Source organism: Saccopteryx leptura, chromosome X, assembly GCF_036850995.1.
Source record: "Saccopteryx leptura isolate mSacLep1 chromosome X, mSacLep1_pri_phased_curated, whole genome shotgun sequence".
Lineage (NCBI taxonomy): Eukaryota > Metazoa > Chordata > Mammalia > Chiroptera > Emballonuridae > Saccopteryx > Saccopteryx leptura.
In genome coordinates this window covers 110477808-110495071 of record NC_089516.1, presented here as the reverse complement: position 1 = coordinate 110495071, position 17264 = coordinate 110477808, and the positions used below count along the sequence as shown (strand labels likewise).

Genomic DNA, 17264 nt, shown 5'->3' with positions numbered 1-17264 from the left:
TTTTTCAAATTATTCAACAGCCTTTTCCTCCTAATGATCGTGGAATGTCCAATTTGACCAAATTGAATTTTACTTTCTTAAAGCTAGTCAAACAATCTGTTGCTACGTATGGACCTCAGTCCCTATATGTTCAAGGTCTTATCTCTTCCTACTGGAATGATCATTTAGTGATTCCTTTGGATTGGGATTTACTTGCTAGTATGGTTTTGGAACCAGGGCCATATTGACAATTCAAATCTTGGTGGAGAGGAGGTTCTTGGAATATCTCATATGAATGCCAGAAATAATCCCCCGAAGCCACTTTTGAAATGCTCATCGGTGCTGGTACTTATGGAGCTGTGGGACAAAAACCTGTTTATACTGATGCCGTTATAGCTCAGATTAGATCTGCTTGTCTTAAAGCCTAAATGCAAATCACTGGAGTTGGAAACAAGGGAGAAAAGCTTGTAGCTTTACATAAGTTGGTACAAATTCAATTAGAATTAGGTCATATAGAAGAATTATGAAGTCCTTAGAATTCTCTAGTCTTTGTAATAATAAAAAAATAAATAAATAAATACTGATTTTCTTTGGTGTTTAAGCTACAATCCTCTGAGCTCTCATTTTGTTTCTTTCTTATTCTTTGCCTGGAAACTGACGCGGGGGCATGTGTTGGATCTGACTATAGAAAATATCCCAATAGTTGCCAAGAGAAATTTTTGGGGCAAATTTTGTTGTCTCATCCATCGTCAGTCCCTCTTTCATAAAATGCCCTGATTCAAATCAGGCAGGCATTTTTCTAATCTGACTGTGCTCTGAAATCTTGGGTTTCTCTTTGGCTTGTCTATTCTAGTTTGTCTGATTCCAATTTCTGTTTATTTTCTTTTTTGATGTCTAAAATGTGATTTTTAAGGCCTCAATTCAGTGTTTACATGCAAAAATTAAAAATACTGGCTTTTATATTGAAAATATAGTTTCATCCATATATTTCTTGCTTTAAAATTAGAAATTATAAAGCGCACTCATTTAAATTTAAATTAAATAGATTATGGATCTTTAAGACTTGCTAATTTGAGTGATGTCAGAGAAATGGTGCCATGAGGAGTGAGACCGACAGATCCCCCCAAAATTTCAACAAGTTCATCAACCAGAGACAGAAAAATCTATCCTTGGAGCATATGGAAGTTTCACACACTGAAGGTGAAGGTAAGACTGAGAGAAAAATTGACTAAATATATAATCAACCCTGAAGGAAATAAGTCAGACAAAGAAACATTCTGCCTTCCTCACTAAGCTGAGCAAAGGCTGATTTCAATAGGAACTGAGAGTGAGGGGGGAGCTAAGGGTGTGGAGGAGCTAGGCTGCGGCATGGATGTTCGTTCAAGCCGAGGAAAGAGTGTGCCTGTGGTGAATCAGCCCACATGAGCAACCGCCCCTGCGCCGAGAACAATAGCCCACACCCAGTGCCGTGAGCAACCCGGCTGCCCGCACCCCGCATGCCAAGCCGCGAGCATCCCGACCACCTGCACACAATGCCGTGAGTATCCGGGCCACCCACGCACGCCATGAGCAACTACCTGCACGCAAGCAACCGCATGTGCCACAAGCAGCAGCTGCAAGTGGCATGCGGAGAGTGTGCCAAAGCGAACTTCCCTACACCCAAGCTTCTCTAGGTGGGCGGGGCACCTCACCCAGCCATTCCAGCTAACAAACAAGCATTGGAGGAGGAGCGCACGGGCAGCTTGCAGTCCTTTCTAGAGCAATTCAGCAGATCCAATCACTGAAATTAGCTTAACCCTCAGGCTACTCACCTCCCAACTGAACTACGCTGCTCTAATTGACAAGATCTCTGTCAGTTCAGCAAGCCAAGACAGGAGGAGTGATATGTTTTAGTGTCTCTTGCTAAAGGGGTGGGGGCAACTTCTGATTGGCAGCACTTTCATATTCAGGGATATATGCTAAAAAAAAGAAACTTGGCAGACGTTAACACCTCCTGTACTGCAGGCAGCGACTAGGGCATCTTCTCCCCAGCCAAAAAGGTTACAAACTGTGGAAAGCCTGAGGAGAGTGGTCCCACAGAGTGCTAGGCATGCTGAACATACCTGGAGGCTCGTAGAAAGTCACCTTGAGAGCTATTGGCTCCAAGCCCTGCCTGATTATGCTGGCGGCTCTGACTGCCAGAGCCTTACCCAGAGATCTGCATTGAGTGGGGATAGAATGGGGATTTGCCAGCTCTTTGAGCCTCTTACTTCGCAGGCAGAGGCAGCAGCAGCCTCAAACCTGGATTATCAGGCTGCTAATTCAGGAAGGAGAGACTAGGAGAGAGGCTGCGGGAAAATGGACTCTCTCACTGTTGGAGCCTGCAAATGCTAACAATCCTTGACTACAAATGAGACTGAAGCCAAATATATGACTTTGCCGTAGAGTCTCATCAACTTCAAATCCATACCTAAGCGTGCCACAGGGGCAGAGCCTGGTATACAGAGTCACCGACCAGGAAGAAGGAGAGGAAACAAAAAGGAAGAAGAAGTTATCCTCTCAAAATCAAGAAAAATCCACAAACTTTATAATTTCTTCCACTATTTTTTTGTTTCTTTCATCTTCTTGCCTTTATTATTATTATTTCTATTTCCTCCACCTTGGTCCTTTTATTCTCTGCCTGTCTTACTCTTTCCTTTTCTTGAACTACACTACCTATAAGAGTTACATTTTATTTCTTTTCTTCTTCCTTACTCTCCATGAGGGTTACACTCCAAAACCCCTAACTATCTCTCTCTCTCTCATTTTTGTTTTCTTTTTTTTCCTTTCCTTTTCCCCTTTTTCTTATTTCTCCCTTTCTATTAGTTTCTTCTTTTCTTCTTTTACTTTTCCTCTCATTCAATCTTCAATCACGAACAAAGTATTTAAATTGGCACACAAGCCTTTTTCGTGGCATTTTGGATGCTTTTTACTTCACTTTTTAACTCATTAGCATTCCTCCCAACCCAGGATCTCCATTCTATTTATATTTTGCTCCACTTAATACAAGTTTTTTTTTCCTGTTTCCTGTTTCCCTCTTATCCCTCTCATTATATCTCTTAGTCAACCATGACTTAGAAGTAAACAATTTTATACTTGACCCAAATTATTTTCCTTTTTTGCATTTTGTGGGTCCCTACTACCTTTTTTGCCCCTTGACCACTTTCCCCCAACTCAAGCCCTTTGTTATGGGCAGTTTTTATTTTATTTAGCATAATATAATTCACAGTTCATCACGATATTTTCCTAAGGAGGAGGGGAGAGAAGAGGAAGAGAAGAAAGAAAAGGGGGGGGGGAATAATAAATTATTATTGGGATTTTAAGTATTTTTTTCCAATTTATTTTACTTTTTCTTTTCTACCTTTGTTTTAACTTTTTATATTTTATTAATTATCATTAGTTCTATCAACAAGACCACCCTCAAATGCCATCAAGAAAAAGGAAATCAAATATCATGGATACAAAAGATATAGAAGTAACAAAGATAGATGTGGAAAAATGTATAGAGAAAAAAATTAATATATTGGAAACCTTGGAGCTAAATGACAGAGAACTTAAAATAGAAATCCTAAATATACACAGAGACATATAAGAAAACACAGAAATCAATTGAGGTAGCTCAGAAAACAACACAAGGAACAAAAAGAATATATTAACAAAGAAATTGAAACTATAAAAACAAATCAAACAGAGATGAAAAACTCAATTCATGAACTGAAAAAAGAGGTAACAAGCTTAGCTAATAGAACAGGCCAGATAGAATGTAGGATTAGTGACATAGAAGACAAGCAACTTCAGGCACAACAGAGAGAAGAAGAGAGAGACTCAAAAATTAAAAAACAAGAGAGAGCCCTACAGGAATTTTCTGACTCCATCAAAAAGAATAACATAAGAATAATAGGTATATCAGAGGGAGAAGAGAGAGAAAATAGAATAGAGAATATATTCAAATAAATTATAGACAAGAACTTCCCAAGCCTGTGGAAAGAACTAAAGCCTCAAATTCAAGAAGCAAACAGAACACCGAGTTTTCGTAAACACAGCAAACCTACTCCAAGGCACATCATAAAGAAAATGGCACAAACCAACGACAAAGAAAAAATTCTCAAGGCAGCCAGGGAAAAGAAGAATACAACATATAAAGGTAGGCCTATTAGATTATCATCAGATTTCTCAGCAGAAACTCTACAAGTTAGAAGAGAGTGGACCCCAATATTCAAAGCCCTGAAAGAGAGGAACTTTCAGCCAAGAATACTATACCCATCAAAGCTATCCTTCAAGTATGAAGGAGAAATAAATACAGAAAAGATGAGGGAATTTATCATCAGAAAATCCCCATTCCAGGAACTACTAAAGGGGGTTTTCCAACTAGATTCTAAAAACAAAACAAAACCACAAGTAAGAGCTCCACCAAGAACACAATAAAACCAAATTTAAACTGTGACAACAAAAGCAAAAAAAAAAAAAAACAGGGAGAGGACAAAGATTAATAGTAGCAAAGGACGACGAAGTGCAGAAAAACTCATAAGATAGGTTACTACAATGAATATGGTAGGTACCCTTTTCATTACTTAATGGCAAACACCCTTGAAAAAACCACCACAGAAGCACATGTCCTAGAAAAGGTAGCAACAGAGAAAAGAAGTATGGAATACAAACAAACAAAAACAAATGATAGAAAAACAAAAGAGAAGAATCAAACAAGATACAAAACTAACAGAAAGCAATTTATAAAATGGCAATAGGGAACCCACATGTGTCAATAATTACACTAAATGTAAATGGATTAAACTCACCAATAAAAAGACACAAGAGTAGCAGAATGGATTAAAAAAAATCCAACTGTATGCTGCCTACAAGAAACACATCTAAGCAACAAGGATAAAAAGAAATTCAAAGTGAAAGGCTGGAAAACAATACTCCAAGCAAATAACATCCAAAAAAAAAGCAAGTGTAGCAATATTCATATCTAATAATGCTGAGTATAAGACAGAAAAAGTACTCAGAGACAAAAATGGTCATTTCATAATGATTAAGGGGACGCTGAATCAAGAAGACATAACAATCCTTAATATATATCCACCAAACCAAGGAGCACCAAAATATATAAGACAGCTACTTATTGACCTAAAAACAAAAACTGACAAAAATATAATCATACTTGGAGACCTCAATACACTGCTGATGGCTCTAGATCTGTCATCCAAACAGAGAATCAATAAAGATATATTGGCCTTAAACGAAACACTAGAGCACTTGGATATGATAGACATTTATAGGACACTTCATCCCAAAGTGACAGAGTATCCATTTTTCTCCAGTGTACATGCAACATTCTCAAGAATTGACAATATGTTGGGCCACAAAAATAACATCAGCAAATTCAGAAAAATTGAAATTGTACCAAGCATATTTCCTGATTATATAGCCTTGAAACTAGAATTCAACTGCAAAAAAGAGGAAAAAAACCCACAAAAATGTGAAAACTAAACAACATACTTTTAAAAAATGAATGGGTCAAAGAAGAAATAAGCACAGAGATCAAAAAATATATACAGACAAATGAAAATGACAATACGACATATCAGAATCTCTGCGATGCTGCAAAAGCAGTAATAAGAGGGAAGTTCATATCACTTCAGGCCTATATGAACAAACAAGAGAGAGCCCAAGTGAACCACTTAACTTCACACCTTAAGAACTAGAAAAATAAAAACAAAGACAACCCAAAACCAGCCAAAGAAAGAAAATAATAAAAATTAGAGCAGAAATAAAAGAAATAGAAAACAGAAAAACTGTACAAAAAATTAATAAAACAAGAAGCTGAGTCTTAGAAAAGATCAACAAAATTGACAAACCCTTGGCAAGACTCACCAAGGAAACAATAGAAAGGACTCATATAAACAAAATTCAAAATAAAAGACAAGAAATCACCACGGACATCATAGATATACAAAGAATTATTGTAGAATACTACAAAAAACTATATGCCACCAAATTCAACAATCTAGAAGAAATGGATGAATTCCTAGAACAATACAACCTTCCTAGACTGAGTTATGAAGAAGCAGAAAGCCTAAACAGAACAATTAGCAGGGAGGAAATAGAAAAAACTATTAAAAATCTCCCCAAAAATAAAAGTCTGGGTCAAGACGGTTACACTATTGAATTCTATTAAACATTCAAAGAAGACTTGGTTCCTATTCTACTCAAAGTCTTCCAAAAAATTGAAGAAGAAGCAATACTTCCAAACACATTTGATGAAGCCAACATAACCCTCATACTGAAACCTGGCAAGGATGGCACAAAAAAAGAAAACTAAAGACCAATATTGCTAATGAATACAGATGCTAAAATACTAAACACAATACTGGCAAATCGAATACAACAACATATTAAAAAATAGTACAACATGATCAAGTGGGATTCATCCCAGAATCTCAAGAATGGTTCAACATACGTAAAATGGTTAATGTAATACAACATACCAACAAAACAAAGAACAAAAACCACATGATCTTATCAATAGATGCAGAAAAGTCATTCAATAAAATACAGCACAACTTTATGTTTAAGACACTCAACAAAATTGGTATGGAAAGAAAATATCTCAACGTGATAAAGGCCATATATGATAAACCATCAGCTGACATCATATTAAATGGCATAAAACTGAGGACTTTCCACGTTAAATCAGGAACAAGACAGAGTTGTCCACTCTTATTTAACTTGGTGCTAGAAGTTCTGGCCAGAGAAATCAGACAAGAGAAAGAAATAAAAGGCATCCATATCAGAAAAGAAGAAGTAAAGGTATCACTTTTGCAGATGATATGATTCTATTCTTCGAAAACCCCAAAGACTCCACAAAAAGATAACTAGAAACAATAAACCAATACAGTGAGGTCACAGGATACAAAATTAACATACAAAAGCCCATAGCCTTTAATATGCCAACCATGAAATATTAGAAAACGAACTCAAAAAAATTATCCCCTTCACAATTGCAAGAAAAAAAAAATAGAATACCTAGGAATAAACATGACAAAGAATGTAAAGTACCTATATAATGAAAACTGCAAAGCATTGTTAAGGGAAATCGAAAAAGATTCAATGAGATGGAATATTTCTTGCTCTTAGATAGGTAGAATAAATATAATCAAGATGGCCATAATACCCTGTAACAGTGGATTCCGTCTGATCTTTTCCGTCTGATCTTTGCTTAACTCATCTTGGCTTGTAAAACAATAACTGGCCCACCTGACCCCTAGATTTTTGCCCAGGCTCCTTGAAGAAGCCGCAGGCATCCGGTGTTTGATTAGGGGCTTATTGGAAAGGCAAGGCCGCAAGCATCTGAGGCAATCAATCACCCTGAGAACCATTACAACTCCCCTCCCTGAAATTAAGTATAAAACTTGCTTGCTGAAGTTGCTCTGTGCTCTTGGCCATCTCCTTGCCTTGGGCCCACTTGCGAGTGTAATAAACTTTTCTTTGTTTTACCCTGAGTCTAGAATTCTGTCGGTGCGTCCTCGGTCAACATTTGGAGGTTCCACCGAGATTCAGTATCTTCATAGACCACGGGACGCCTGACGTCTGGTGAGTGAAACTGGCGGTGGCTGTCAGGACGGGACGTGAGTCCCTCCTGGCTGCGACTGACAGATGTGTCAGGGGGTCGCAGGCCACGACTCTGGGGGACGCCCTGGAGTGTGAGGGCAACCAAGGACGCTTGGAAGTCCATCTGCTGTCTCAGACGGAATCTGTAAATTTGTTGCCAGTTTCCAATCGAGCTCGTAGGTCCGGACCGTTAGATTTATTTTTAGTTTTATTTTGCCGTTTGCAGAGCAGCCGGCTTTGTCTGTTTGTTTTTGTCAGTGTCTTATTTGTTGCCTTATTTCTGTCTTTTTATCTCTTTGAAATTAAAATGGGACAAGGAGCTTCCACCCCACTGTCCCTGACTCTGTCTCATTGGTCTGAGGTTAATGCCCGAGTTCATAATCTGTCTCTTCTTGTTAAGAAGCGCAAGTGGCAAACTTTCTGTACCTCCGAGTGGCCCACCTTCGGAGTAGGTTGGCCGACCACTGGAACCTTCCACAAAGACACCATAAAGGCGGTTAAAGCAGTTGTCTTCAGTCTAGGACCTCATGGCCATCCAGATCAACAGCCTTATATTTGGGTTTGGGAAGACCTGACCGACGACCCTCCTCCTTGGATCCAGCCTTTCCTTCCTCCCCCTGCACCCTCCCTCCCAACAACCCTCTCCACCACTCCGGGCACTCCCAGACCTGCTCCAACTCATCCAGACCTCTGCTCTATGCTTCCACTTAAACCTTCGGAGCCAACGACGCCTACTTCATCCCTGTATCCTCCCCTTCCCTCCTCTGTTCTCCCTGAATCTCAAACTGACCTTATTCTTTTTGATTCGGGACTCCCGCCTCCCTATCCCAGGGATGTCCCTGCCAGTGCTGCTGGTTCCCAGCTTGGGGCCCCACATCAGAACGAACGGGGACCATCAGGAGAGGGTCCAGCCCAAGGTACCCGGAGCCGGAGAGCACAAACCTCGGATGACGTGGCCGTCACCCTGCCCCTTCGGCCTTTCAGACCTCCTGTCCCTGACGGTCAAGGGGGAAACATGCTGGCACTTCAGTATTGGCCCTTCTCCTCCTCAGACCTATATAATTGGGAAAACAATAATCCACCTTTTTCAGAGGACCCTGTCAAACTTACTGACCTTCTTGAGTCTCTTATGTTTTCCCATCAGTCCACTTGGGATGACTGCCAGCAGCTCTTAGGTATCCTCTTCACCTCCGAAGAAAGAGACCGAATTCTCCTCGAGGCCAGGAAATTGGTTCCTGGACCTGATGGTCGTCCTACTCAACTCCCCAACCTTATAGATGAGGCTTTTCCCCTGAGGCGGCCTAACTGGGACCCTAATACAGCTGAAGGTAGGCGGCAACTCTTACTCTATCGCCAGACTCTGATGATGGGTCTCCGAGCGGCGGCGAGACACCCCACTAATTTGGCTAAGGTAAGAGAAGTAATTCAAGGGTCAGAGGAATCCCCATCCAGATTCCTAGAGAGACTAATGGAAGCCTATAGGAGGTACACCCCTTTCGACCCTGAGTCTGAAGATCAGAAAGGGGCACTGGCTATGGCTTTTATAGGACAGTCGGCTACTGATATTCGGAGGAAACTCCAGAGGATGGATGGGTTACAGGACATGGCTCTGAGAGATTTAGTCAAGGAAGCTGATAAGGTATACTATAAAAGAGAGACAGCAGAGGAAAAGGAGCAAAGATTAGAAAAAGAACGTGAGGAGCAGGAAAATAAGCGAGATAAATGGAGAAATAAAGAGTTAACAAAGATTTTGGCTACCGTAGTAGGGAAACAAGATAGAAGAGGAAAGCATAGTACCTCGGGCCCAAACCAAAAACCAAAATTAGGACCTAACCAGTGTGCCCACTGTAAAGAAGAAGGACACTGGGTCAGGGATTGCCCTAAGAAGAAGAAAAAGAAGACTGAGGAAATCCTTGCCCTAGGAGATTAGGGGCGTCGGAGTTCGGACCCCCCCCCCCCCGAACTCAGGGTAACATTCAATGTGGAGGGGATACCAATCGACTTTGAGGTGGATACAGGAGCGGTTTACTCCGCCTTGCAGAACCCGCTGGGCCCCCTCTCAAACAAAAAATCCTTGGTTCAGGGTGCAAATGGATGCCAGCATAGGTCATGGACAACTAAAAGGACAATGGACCTGGGAGGGGAAAAGTACAGCACTCCTTTCTGGTCATACCAGAATGCCCTGCCCCGCTGCTGGGGAGGGATTTGCTTACCAAGTTAGGGGCAAGTATTGACTTCAAGCCCCAGGGACCAGAAGTAAGATTCAGTAACCCTCTAGTCAGTCAGCCTATTGTGACCATGCTGACCTTGTCTGCTGAAGATGAGTATAAACTGTATGAGACTCCTGCCCCCGGACCCCATTCAACAGAAGACAGGTGGCTTCAGAGCTTCCCAGAGGCCTGGGCAGAAACGGCAGGGCCAGGATTAGCAGTACAAAGGCCTCCAGTGGTATTATACCTAAAGCCCTCCTCCACCTCCATAAGGGTCAAACAATACTACATGAGTAAAGAGGCCCGAGAAGGCATTAGGCCTCACATCCAGAGGCTACTAGGACAGGAGATCCTGAGGAATGGAACACCCCCCTGCTACCAGTAAAGAAACCAGGGACAGGGGACTATAGACCAGTCCAGGATTTGAGAGAGGTTAACAGTTGAGTAATGGACATACATCCAACGGTCCCAAACCCTTACAACCTCCTCAGTACCCTCAGTCCTGACAGGAAGTGGTAGTACTGGACCTGAAAGATGCCTTCTTCTGCTTGCGCCTGCGTGAGGACAGCCAACCCCTGTTTGCTTTCGAATTGACGGACCCTGAGAATGGACTCAGTGGACAGCTCACCTGGACGCGGCTACCCCAGGGCTTCAAGAACTCTCCCACCATCTTTGACGAAGCGCTGCACCAGGACTTGAGTGCCTACCGAGCCTCCACCCCTGAGGTAACTCTGTTGCAGTATGTTGATGATCTGTTACTTGCAGCTGCCACCAGAGAGCAGTGCAAACAGGGAACTGAAAAACTGCTTGCCGAACTGGCCAAACTGGGATACCAGGCATCTGCCAAAAAGGCCCAGATCTGCCAACCTGAAGTCACCTTCCTGGGCTACTCTCTCTGAGACGGTAAGAGATGGCTAACTGAGGCCAGGAAAAAGACTGTTACTCAAATCCCGCCTCTGAAAAATCGGAAGGGCCTCAGGGAATTCTTAGGCACAGCAGGTTTTTGCAGACTATGGATACCTGGCTTTGCCGCACTAGCCGCCCCTCTATACCCCTTGTTAAAGGATGGAACTGAATATACCTGGGGAGATGAACAGCAAAAGGCCTTTGACCAAATCAAGAGGGCACTGTTGTCAGCCCCGGCCTTGGCACTCCCCAACATAGAGAAGCCTTTCACTCTCTATGTAGACGAGAAGGAAGGGATAGCTAAAGGAGTATTGACTCAGTCTCTGGGACCCTGGAAACGGCCAGTAGCCTATCTTTCTAAGAGGTTAGATGCAGTCGCAAAAAGGTGGCCGGGGTGCCTACGGGTGATTGCCGCTGTGGCCCTCCTAGTCAAAGATGCTGACAAACTGACTCTGGGCCAGAAATTGACTGTTGTCGCCCCCCATGCCCTGGAAAGCATAATAAGACAACCTCCAGACCGCTGGCTAACTAATGCCTGCATTACTCATTACCAAAGCCTCCTGTTAGATAAAGACAGGATCACCTTTGGCTCTCCAACTGTTTTAAACCCAGCCACCCTGCTACCCAGGGAGGAGGGGGGAACTGTCCACCATCAGTGCAGGGATATCCTAGCCGAGGAAGCTGGGATCCGGAAAGACTTGCGGGACACACCATTGCCACAATCTGACTTAATTTGGTATACTGATGGAAGCAGTTTTCTGTATGAAGGAGAACGCCAAGCTGGGGCTGCGGTGGTAGACAAGGAAAAAGTAATCTGGTCAGAGAGACTTGCCCCAGGAACCTCAGCTCAAAAGGCAGAACTAATAGCTCTAACAAAGGCCTTGGAACTAGCTAGTGGTAAACGGGCCACCGTCTACACGGACAGCAGGTACGCATTTGCTACTGCACATGTGCATGGGGCAATCTACAAAAAAAGGGGCCTGCTTACATCAGCAGGTAAAGACATTAAACACAAACAAGAAATCCTAGCCCTCTTAGATGCTATCATGCTCCCACGGGAGCTAGCCATTGTCCATTGCCCTGGGCACCAGAAAGGGCAAGACCCAGTAGCCAAAGGCAGCAGGAAGGCGGATGAAGAGGCTCGAGCGGTAGCCATGAGGACTGCCTCCAACATCCTCACTATAGAAGCAGAGCCATCCCCCACCCTGACCCACTTAGAGGAACCTGAGGATGTTCGGAAGTTCCTCCAGATGGCCCACCATCTTACCCACCTTGGGACTGACAAACTGGTACAACTGCTTCAGGATGATAAAACATTGACCACCCCCGAGAAGAGGCAAATAGCAAAGGAAATAGTCAAAGCTTGTAAGGCCTGCCAAATGGTAAATGCCTACCCAACAAAAGGAACCAGTGGAACCTGTCTCCGAGGCACCAGACCAGGCCAATATTGGGAAGTAGACTTCACTGAGGTAAAACCTGCCAAGTATGGACTAAGGTATCTCTTAGTTTTTATAGACACCTTTTCAGGATGGGTAGAAGCCTTCCCTACCAAACATGAGACGGCGGCGGTAATTAAGAAAATTATGGAAGAAATCTTTCCTAGATTTGGCCTTCCAAAGGTAATAGGGTCTGATAACGGACCGGCGTTTGTGGCCCAGGTAAGCCAGGGGGTAGCCAAAATATTGGGGATTGATTGGAAACTACATTGTGATTATAGACCCCAAAGTTCAGGACAAGTAGAGAGAATGAATAGAACAATTAAAGAGACCTTAACTAAATTAGTCATAGAGACTGGCCATAGAGATTGGGTAATGCTCCTACCATATGCTCTTTTCCGGGCTCGGAATACCCCTTCCGCTAAAACTAACCTAACCCCCTTTGAAATACTTTTTGGAACCCCTCCGCCTATTCGGGATTTATCCCCCTCTGACTTAAATATCCCAAATACCCCTTTGTCCATTAGGTTACAGGCCCTGACCAGAGTACAACATTGCCTATGGAAGCAGTTGTCTGACCTTTACCAGCCGGCAGGAGACAGGACCCCACATCACTACCAAGTCGAGGACTTCGTCTATGTCCGGAGACACCAACACCGGACCCTCGAACCCCACTGGAAAGGACCCTACCAAGTCCTCCTCATCACACCCACTGCTGTAAAGGTTGATGGCATCGCTGCTTGGATCCATATTTCACACCTCAAGCCTGCTCCTGCTCCCGATGACCAGTGGACAGTGGAGAAAACAGATAATCCCCTCAAGCTGCGTGTCCGCTGCCACAACAAATCCCCACCAACCAACCCAGCAGACATGGCAGGTGATATCGGGGACCAGTAATATAGTATGGGAAGTGACTTCCAATGACCATCCCCCCTGGACTTGGTGGCCGTCCCTGTATCCAGACCTTTGTCAGCTCACTGCGGGGCTAGAAACTTGGGATATCCCGACCACAGACCCGGGTAACCCTCCTCCTTGTGAGTCCGGGAAATGTGAATGTCCAACTAGTGGTATAGGGACTGTAGGCTTTGGGTGCTCTCACCCAGAATTCCGCTCGACTCTCAGGACGACTGACTTTTATGTCTGCCCCCGGGACGGTCATGATAGGGACACAGCTTGGAGATGCGGGGGACTGGAAGTCTTCTACTGTAAGGCTTGGGTTGTGAGACTACCGGGACGACTCACTGGAAGCCCACATCCTCCTGGGACTGGATTAGGGTTGCACGAGTAACTCAAAAAGAAGCAGAGACTAAAAATTCCCAGTGTCTAGGAAGAGGAATTCCTAGTCAAAGACCGGGAATAGGCCATAGGCGATTGGGAGTTTGGGTTGGTGAAGGACTATGTACCAATTTCACCTGTACCACACTGAATATTACCTTTACCCACCATGGAAGAAGGCAGGATAATGCATGGCTAAAGGGCAGGCAGTGGGGCTTAAGAATGTATGCGTCAGGATCTGATGCTGGATTAACGTTTAAAATTAAACTCCAGATAGGCACCGCTGGAGACAGCCCATTATGACCTAACAAAGTACTGGCTGACCAAGGGGCCCCAAGGCCTAGCAAGCCCCTTTCAGCCCCGGTGCAAGCTACTCCATCCCCGAGAGATACAGCTAGCAGCCCAGCCAGTACCAGTAGTACACCCCTGTCACAAACCCCGTCAGGTCCAACCACGGGGCAGCGATTATTAGATCTAATAAAAGGAGGTTTTGAAGCTTTAAATAGCACCCATCCCAACCTTACTGACTCCTGCTGGATATGCTTGCAGGCAGGGCCTCCCTATTACGAAGGGGTCGCAGTCAATGGAAGCTACTATGAGAACAAAAACCCTTCCCAGTGTAATTGGGGCAGGCGTCACATGCTTACTCTCCCAGAAGTGACTGGACAGGGGATATGCCTGGGGACCCCGTCTGCCTCAGACAAGGCCCGATGCCTGCAGACTATTTCAATTTCCCCTAACAGTTCCTATTTGATCCCTGAGAAAGGAACTCGGTGGGCATGCAGAACGGGCCTGACTCCCTGTGTGTCCACTCAGGCCTTTAACAACTCTCAAGATTTTTGTGTAATGGTTAGGGTTTTCCCCCGCCTTATATATCATGGAAATGAGGACTTTGAAGAGGCGGTTGAAGGGTGGACCAGGTATAGAAGAGAGCCTGTCACACTCACCCTAGCAGTACTGCTGGGAGCCGGGGTATTGGCAGGAGTGGGAACAGGAGCTGCTGCCCTAGTTGAAGGACCCAGACAAATGGCCTCGCTAGAGTCTGCTATTACCCAGGATTTAAGGGCCGTTGAGCAGTCAATAGAAGTTTTAGAAAAGTCACTGACCTCCCTCTCTGCGGTCGTGTTGCAAAACCGACGAAGCTTAGACTTGTTATTTTTAAGAGAGGGTGGTTTATGTGCTGCTTTAAAAGAAGAATGCTGTTTTTATGCCGACCACACTGGAATAGTTAGGGACTCCATGAATAAGCTGAAAGAAAGGCTAAAGGCTAGGGAAAAGAGACTACAAGATCAGCAGGGATGGTTTGAAGGGTGGTATGCCAAATCACCCTGGTTGACTACCCTCAACTCCACCTTAGCAGGACCCCTTATAGTGGTATTGCTAGTTATCACCATGGGACCGTGTGTCCTGAATAGACTCACCACCTTCCTGCAGGGGCAAATAGGAGCAGTAAAACTCATGATTATGAGACAACATTATGAGAAGTTAGAACAGAACTCAGATCTTTAGGATTAGAGATATGCAACAAAGAAAGGGGGGAATGTAACAGTGGATTCCGTCTGATCTTTTCCATCTGATCTTTGCTTAATTCATCTTGGCTTGTAAAACAATAACTGGCCCACCTGACCCCTAGATGTTTGCCCAGGCTCCTTGAAGAAGCCGCAGGCATCCGGTGTTTGATTAGGGGCTTATCGGAAAGGCAAGGCCGCAAGCATCTGAGGCAATCAATCACCCTGAGAGCCGTTACAACTCCCCTCCCTGAAATTAAGTATAAAACTTGCTTGCTGAAGTTGCTCTTTGCTCTTGGCCATCTCCTTGCCTTGGGCCCGCTCGCTAGTGTAATAAACTTTTCTTTGTTTTACCCTGAGTCTAGAATTCTGTCGGTGCATCCTCGGTCAACACCCAAAGCAATATACAAATTTAATGCAATTCCTATCAAAATTCCAATGACATTTTTTAAAGAAATGGAACAAAAAATCATCAGATTTATATGGAACTATAAAAAAACCAGAATAACCAAAGCAATCCTAAGGAAAAAGAATGAAGCTGGAGGCATTACAATACCTGACTTCAAACAATATTATAAGGCCACAACAATCAAAACAGCATGGTATTGGCAGAAAAATAGACACTCAGACCAATGCAACAGAATAGAAAGTCCAGAAATAAAACCACATATATATGGTCAAATAATTTTCGATAAACGGGACAACAACACACAATGGAGAAAAGAAAGCCTCTTCAACAAATGGTGCTGAGAAAACTGGAAAGCCACATGCAAAAGAATGAAACTCGACTACAGCTTGTACTCTGGCACTAAAATTAATTCAAAATGGATCAAAGACCTAAATATAAGACCTGAAACAATAAAGTACATAGAAGAAGACATAGGTACTAAACTCATGGACCTGGGTTTTAAAGAGCATTTTATGAATTTGACTCCAAAGGAAAGAGAAGTGAAGGCAAAGATAAATGAATGGGACTACATCAGACTAAAATTTTTGCTCAGCAAAAGAAACTGACAACAAAATAAACAGACAGCCAACTAAATGGGAAATGATATTTTCAAACAACAGCTCAGATAAGGGCCTAATACAAAGAACTCATAAAACTCAACAACAAACAAACAAACAATCCAATAAAAAAATGGGAAGAGGACATGAACAGACACTTCTCCCAGGAAGAAATACAAATGGCCAACAGATACATGAAAAGATGCTCATCTTCATTAGTTATTAGAGAAATGCAAATCAAAACTGCAATGAGATACCACCTCACACCTGTTAGATTAGCTATTATCAACAAGACGGGTAATAGCAAATGTTTGAGAGGCTTTGGAGAAAAAGGAACCCTCATCCACTGTTGGTGAGAATGTAAAGTAGTACAACCACTATGGAAGAGAGTATGGTGGTTCCTCAAAAAACTGAAAATAGAACTACCTTATGACCCAGCAATCCCTCTACTGGGTATATACCCCAAAAACTCAGAAACATTGATAAGTAAAGACACATGTAGCCCCATGTTCATTGCAGCATTGTTCAGAGTGGTCAAGACATGGAAACAACCAAAAAGCCCTTCAATAGAAGACTGGATAAAGAAGATGTGGCACATATACACTATGGAATACTACTCAGCCATAAGAAATGATGACATCGGATCATTTACAACAAAATGTGGGATCTTGATAACATTATAAGGAGTGAAATATGTAAATCAGAAAAAAACAAGAACTACATGATTCCATACATTGGTGGGACATAAAAATGAGATGAAGAGACATGGACAAGAGTGTGGTGGTTACCAGGGATAGGGGGGAGGGGAGGTGTGGGAGGGAAGGAGAGAAACGGGAAAGGGGAGGGGGAGGGGCACAAAGAAATCTAGATAGAGGGGGACAGAGGACAATCTGATTTTGGATGATGGGTATGCAACATAATTGAATGAGAAGATAACCTGGACATGTTTTCTTTGAATATATGTACCCTGGTTTATTGATGTCACCCCATTAACATTAATAAAAATTTATTTTAAAAAAAGACTTGCTAATTTGGTTAATACATTGTAAGGTGTATTCGAAGTTTGAAATCAAATAAGAATTCAAGTATTAGGATTAATTAAAGTTACAGGTTATATGATACTTGTGTCTCTGTGTTGCAAATTATCTTATTTGTATGTAAAAATATGCTTAAAACTGTAAAACTAAAGAATTAAGTAAAATTAAATCATTTTAAGAATTTATCTCAAGCTGCTTCAGGCAGTTGGCTGTTTGTAAGGCCACATCCTGAAAAAGGAGGCACTGAGGAAAGTGGCAATTTAGTTCCTCTGATGCCCT

The 17264-nt window shown here is 42.9% G+C and overlaps 1 protein-coding gene across 1 annotated transcript; it reads left to right on the top strand.

Annotated features, from left to right (window-relative positions):
* The first annotated feature begins 7915 nt into the window (after positions 1-7915).
* On the top strand, positions 7916-12357 carry LOC136385997 (uncharacterized). The gene is given in 5 exon segments (XM_066357311.1): positions 7916-9746; positions 9749-10171; positions 10174-10332; positions 10335-12296; positions 12299-12357. Coding segments are annotated over 5 exon segments (4434 nt in total).
* Positions 12358-17264: the final 4907 nt, after the last annotated feature.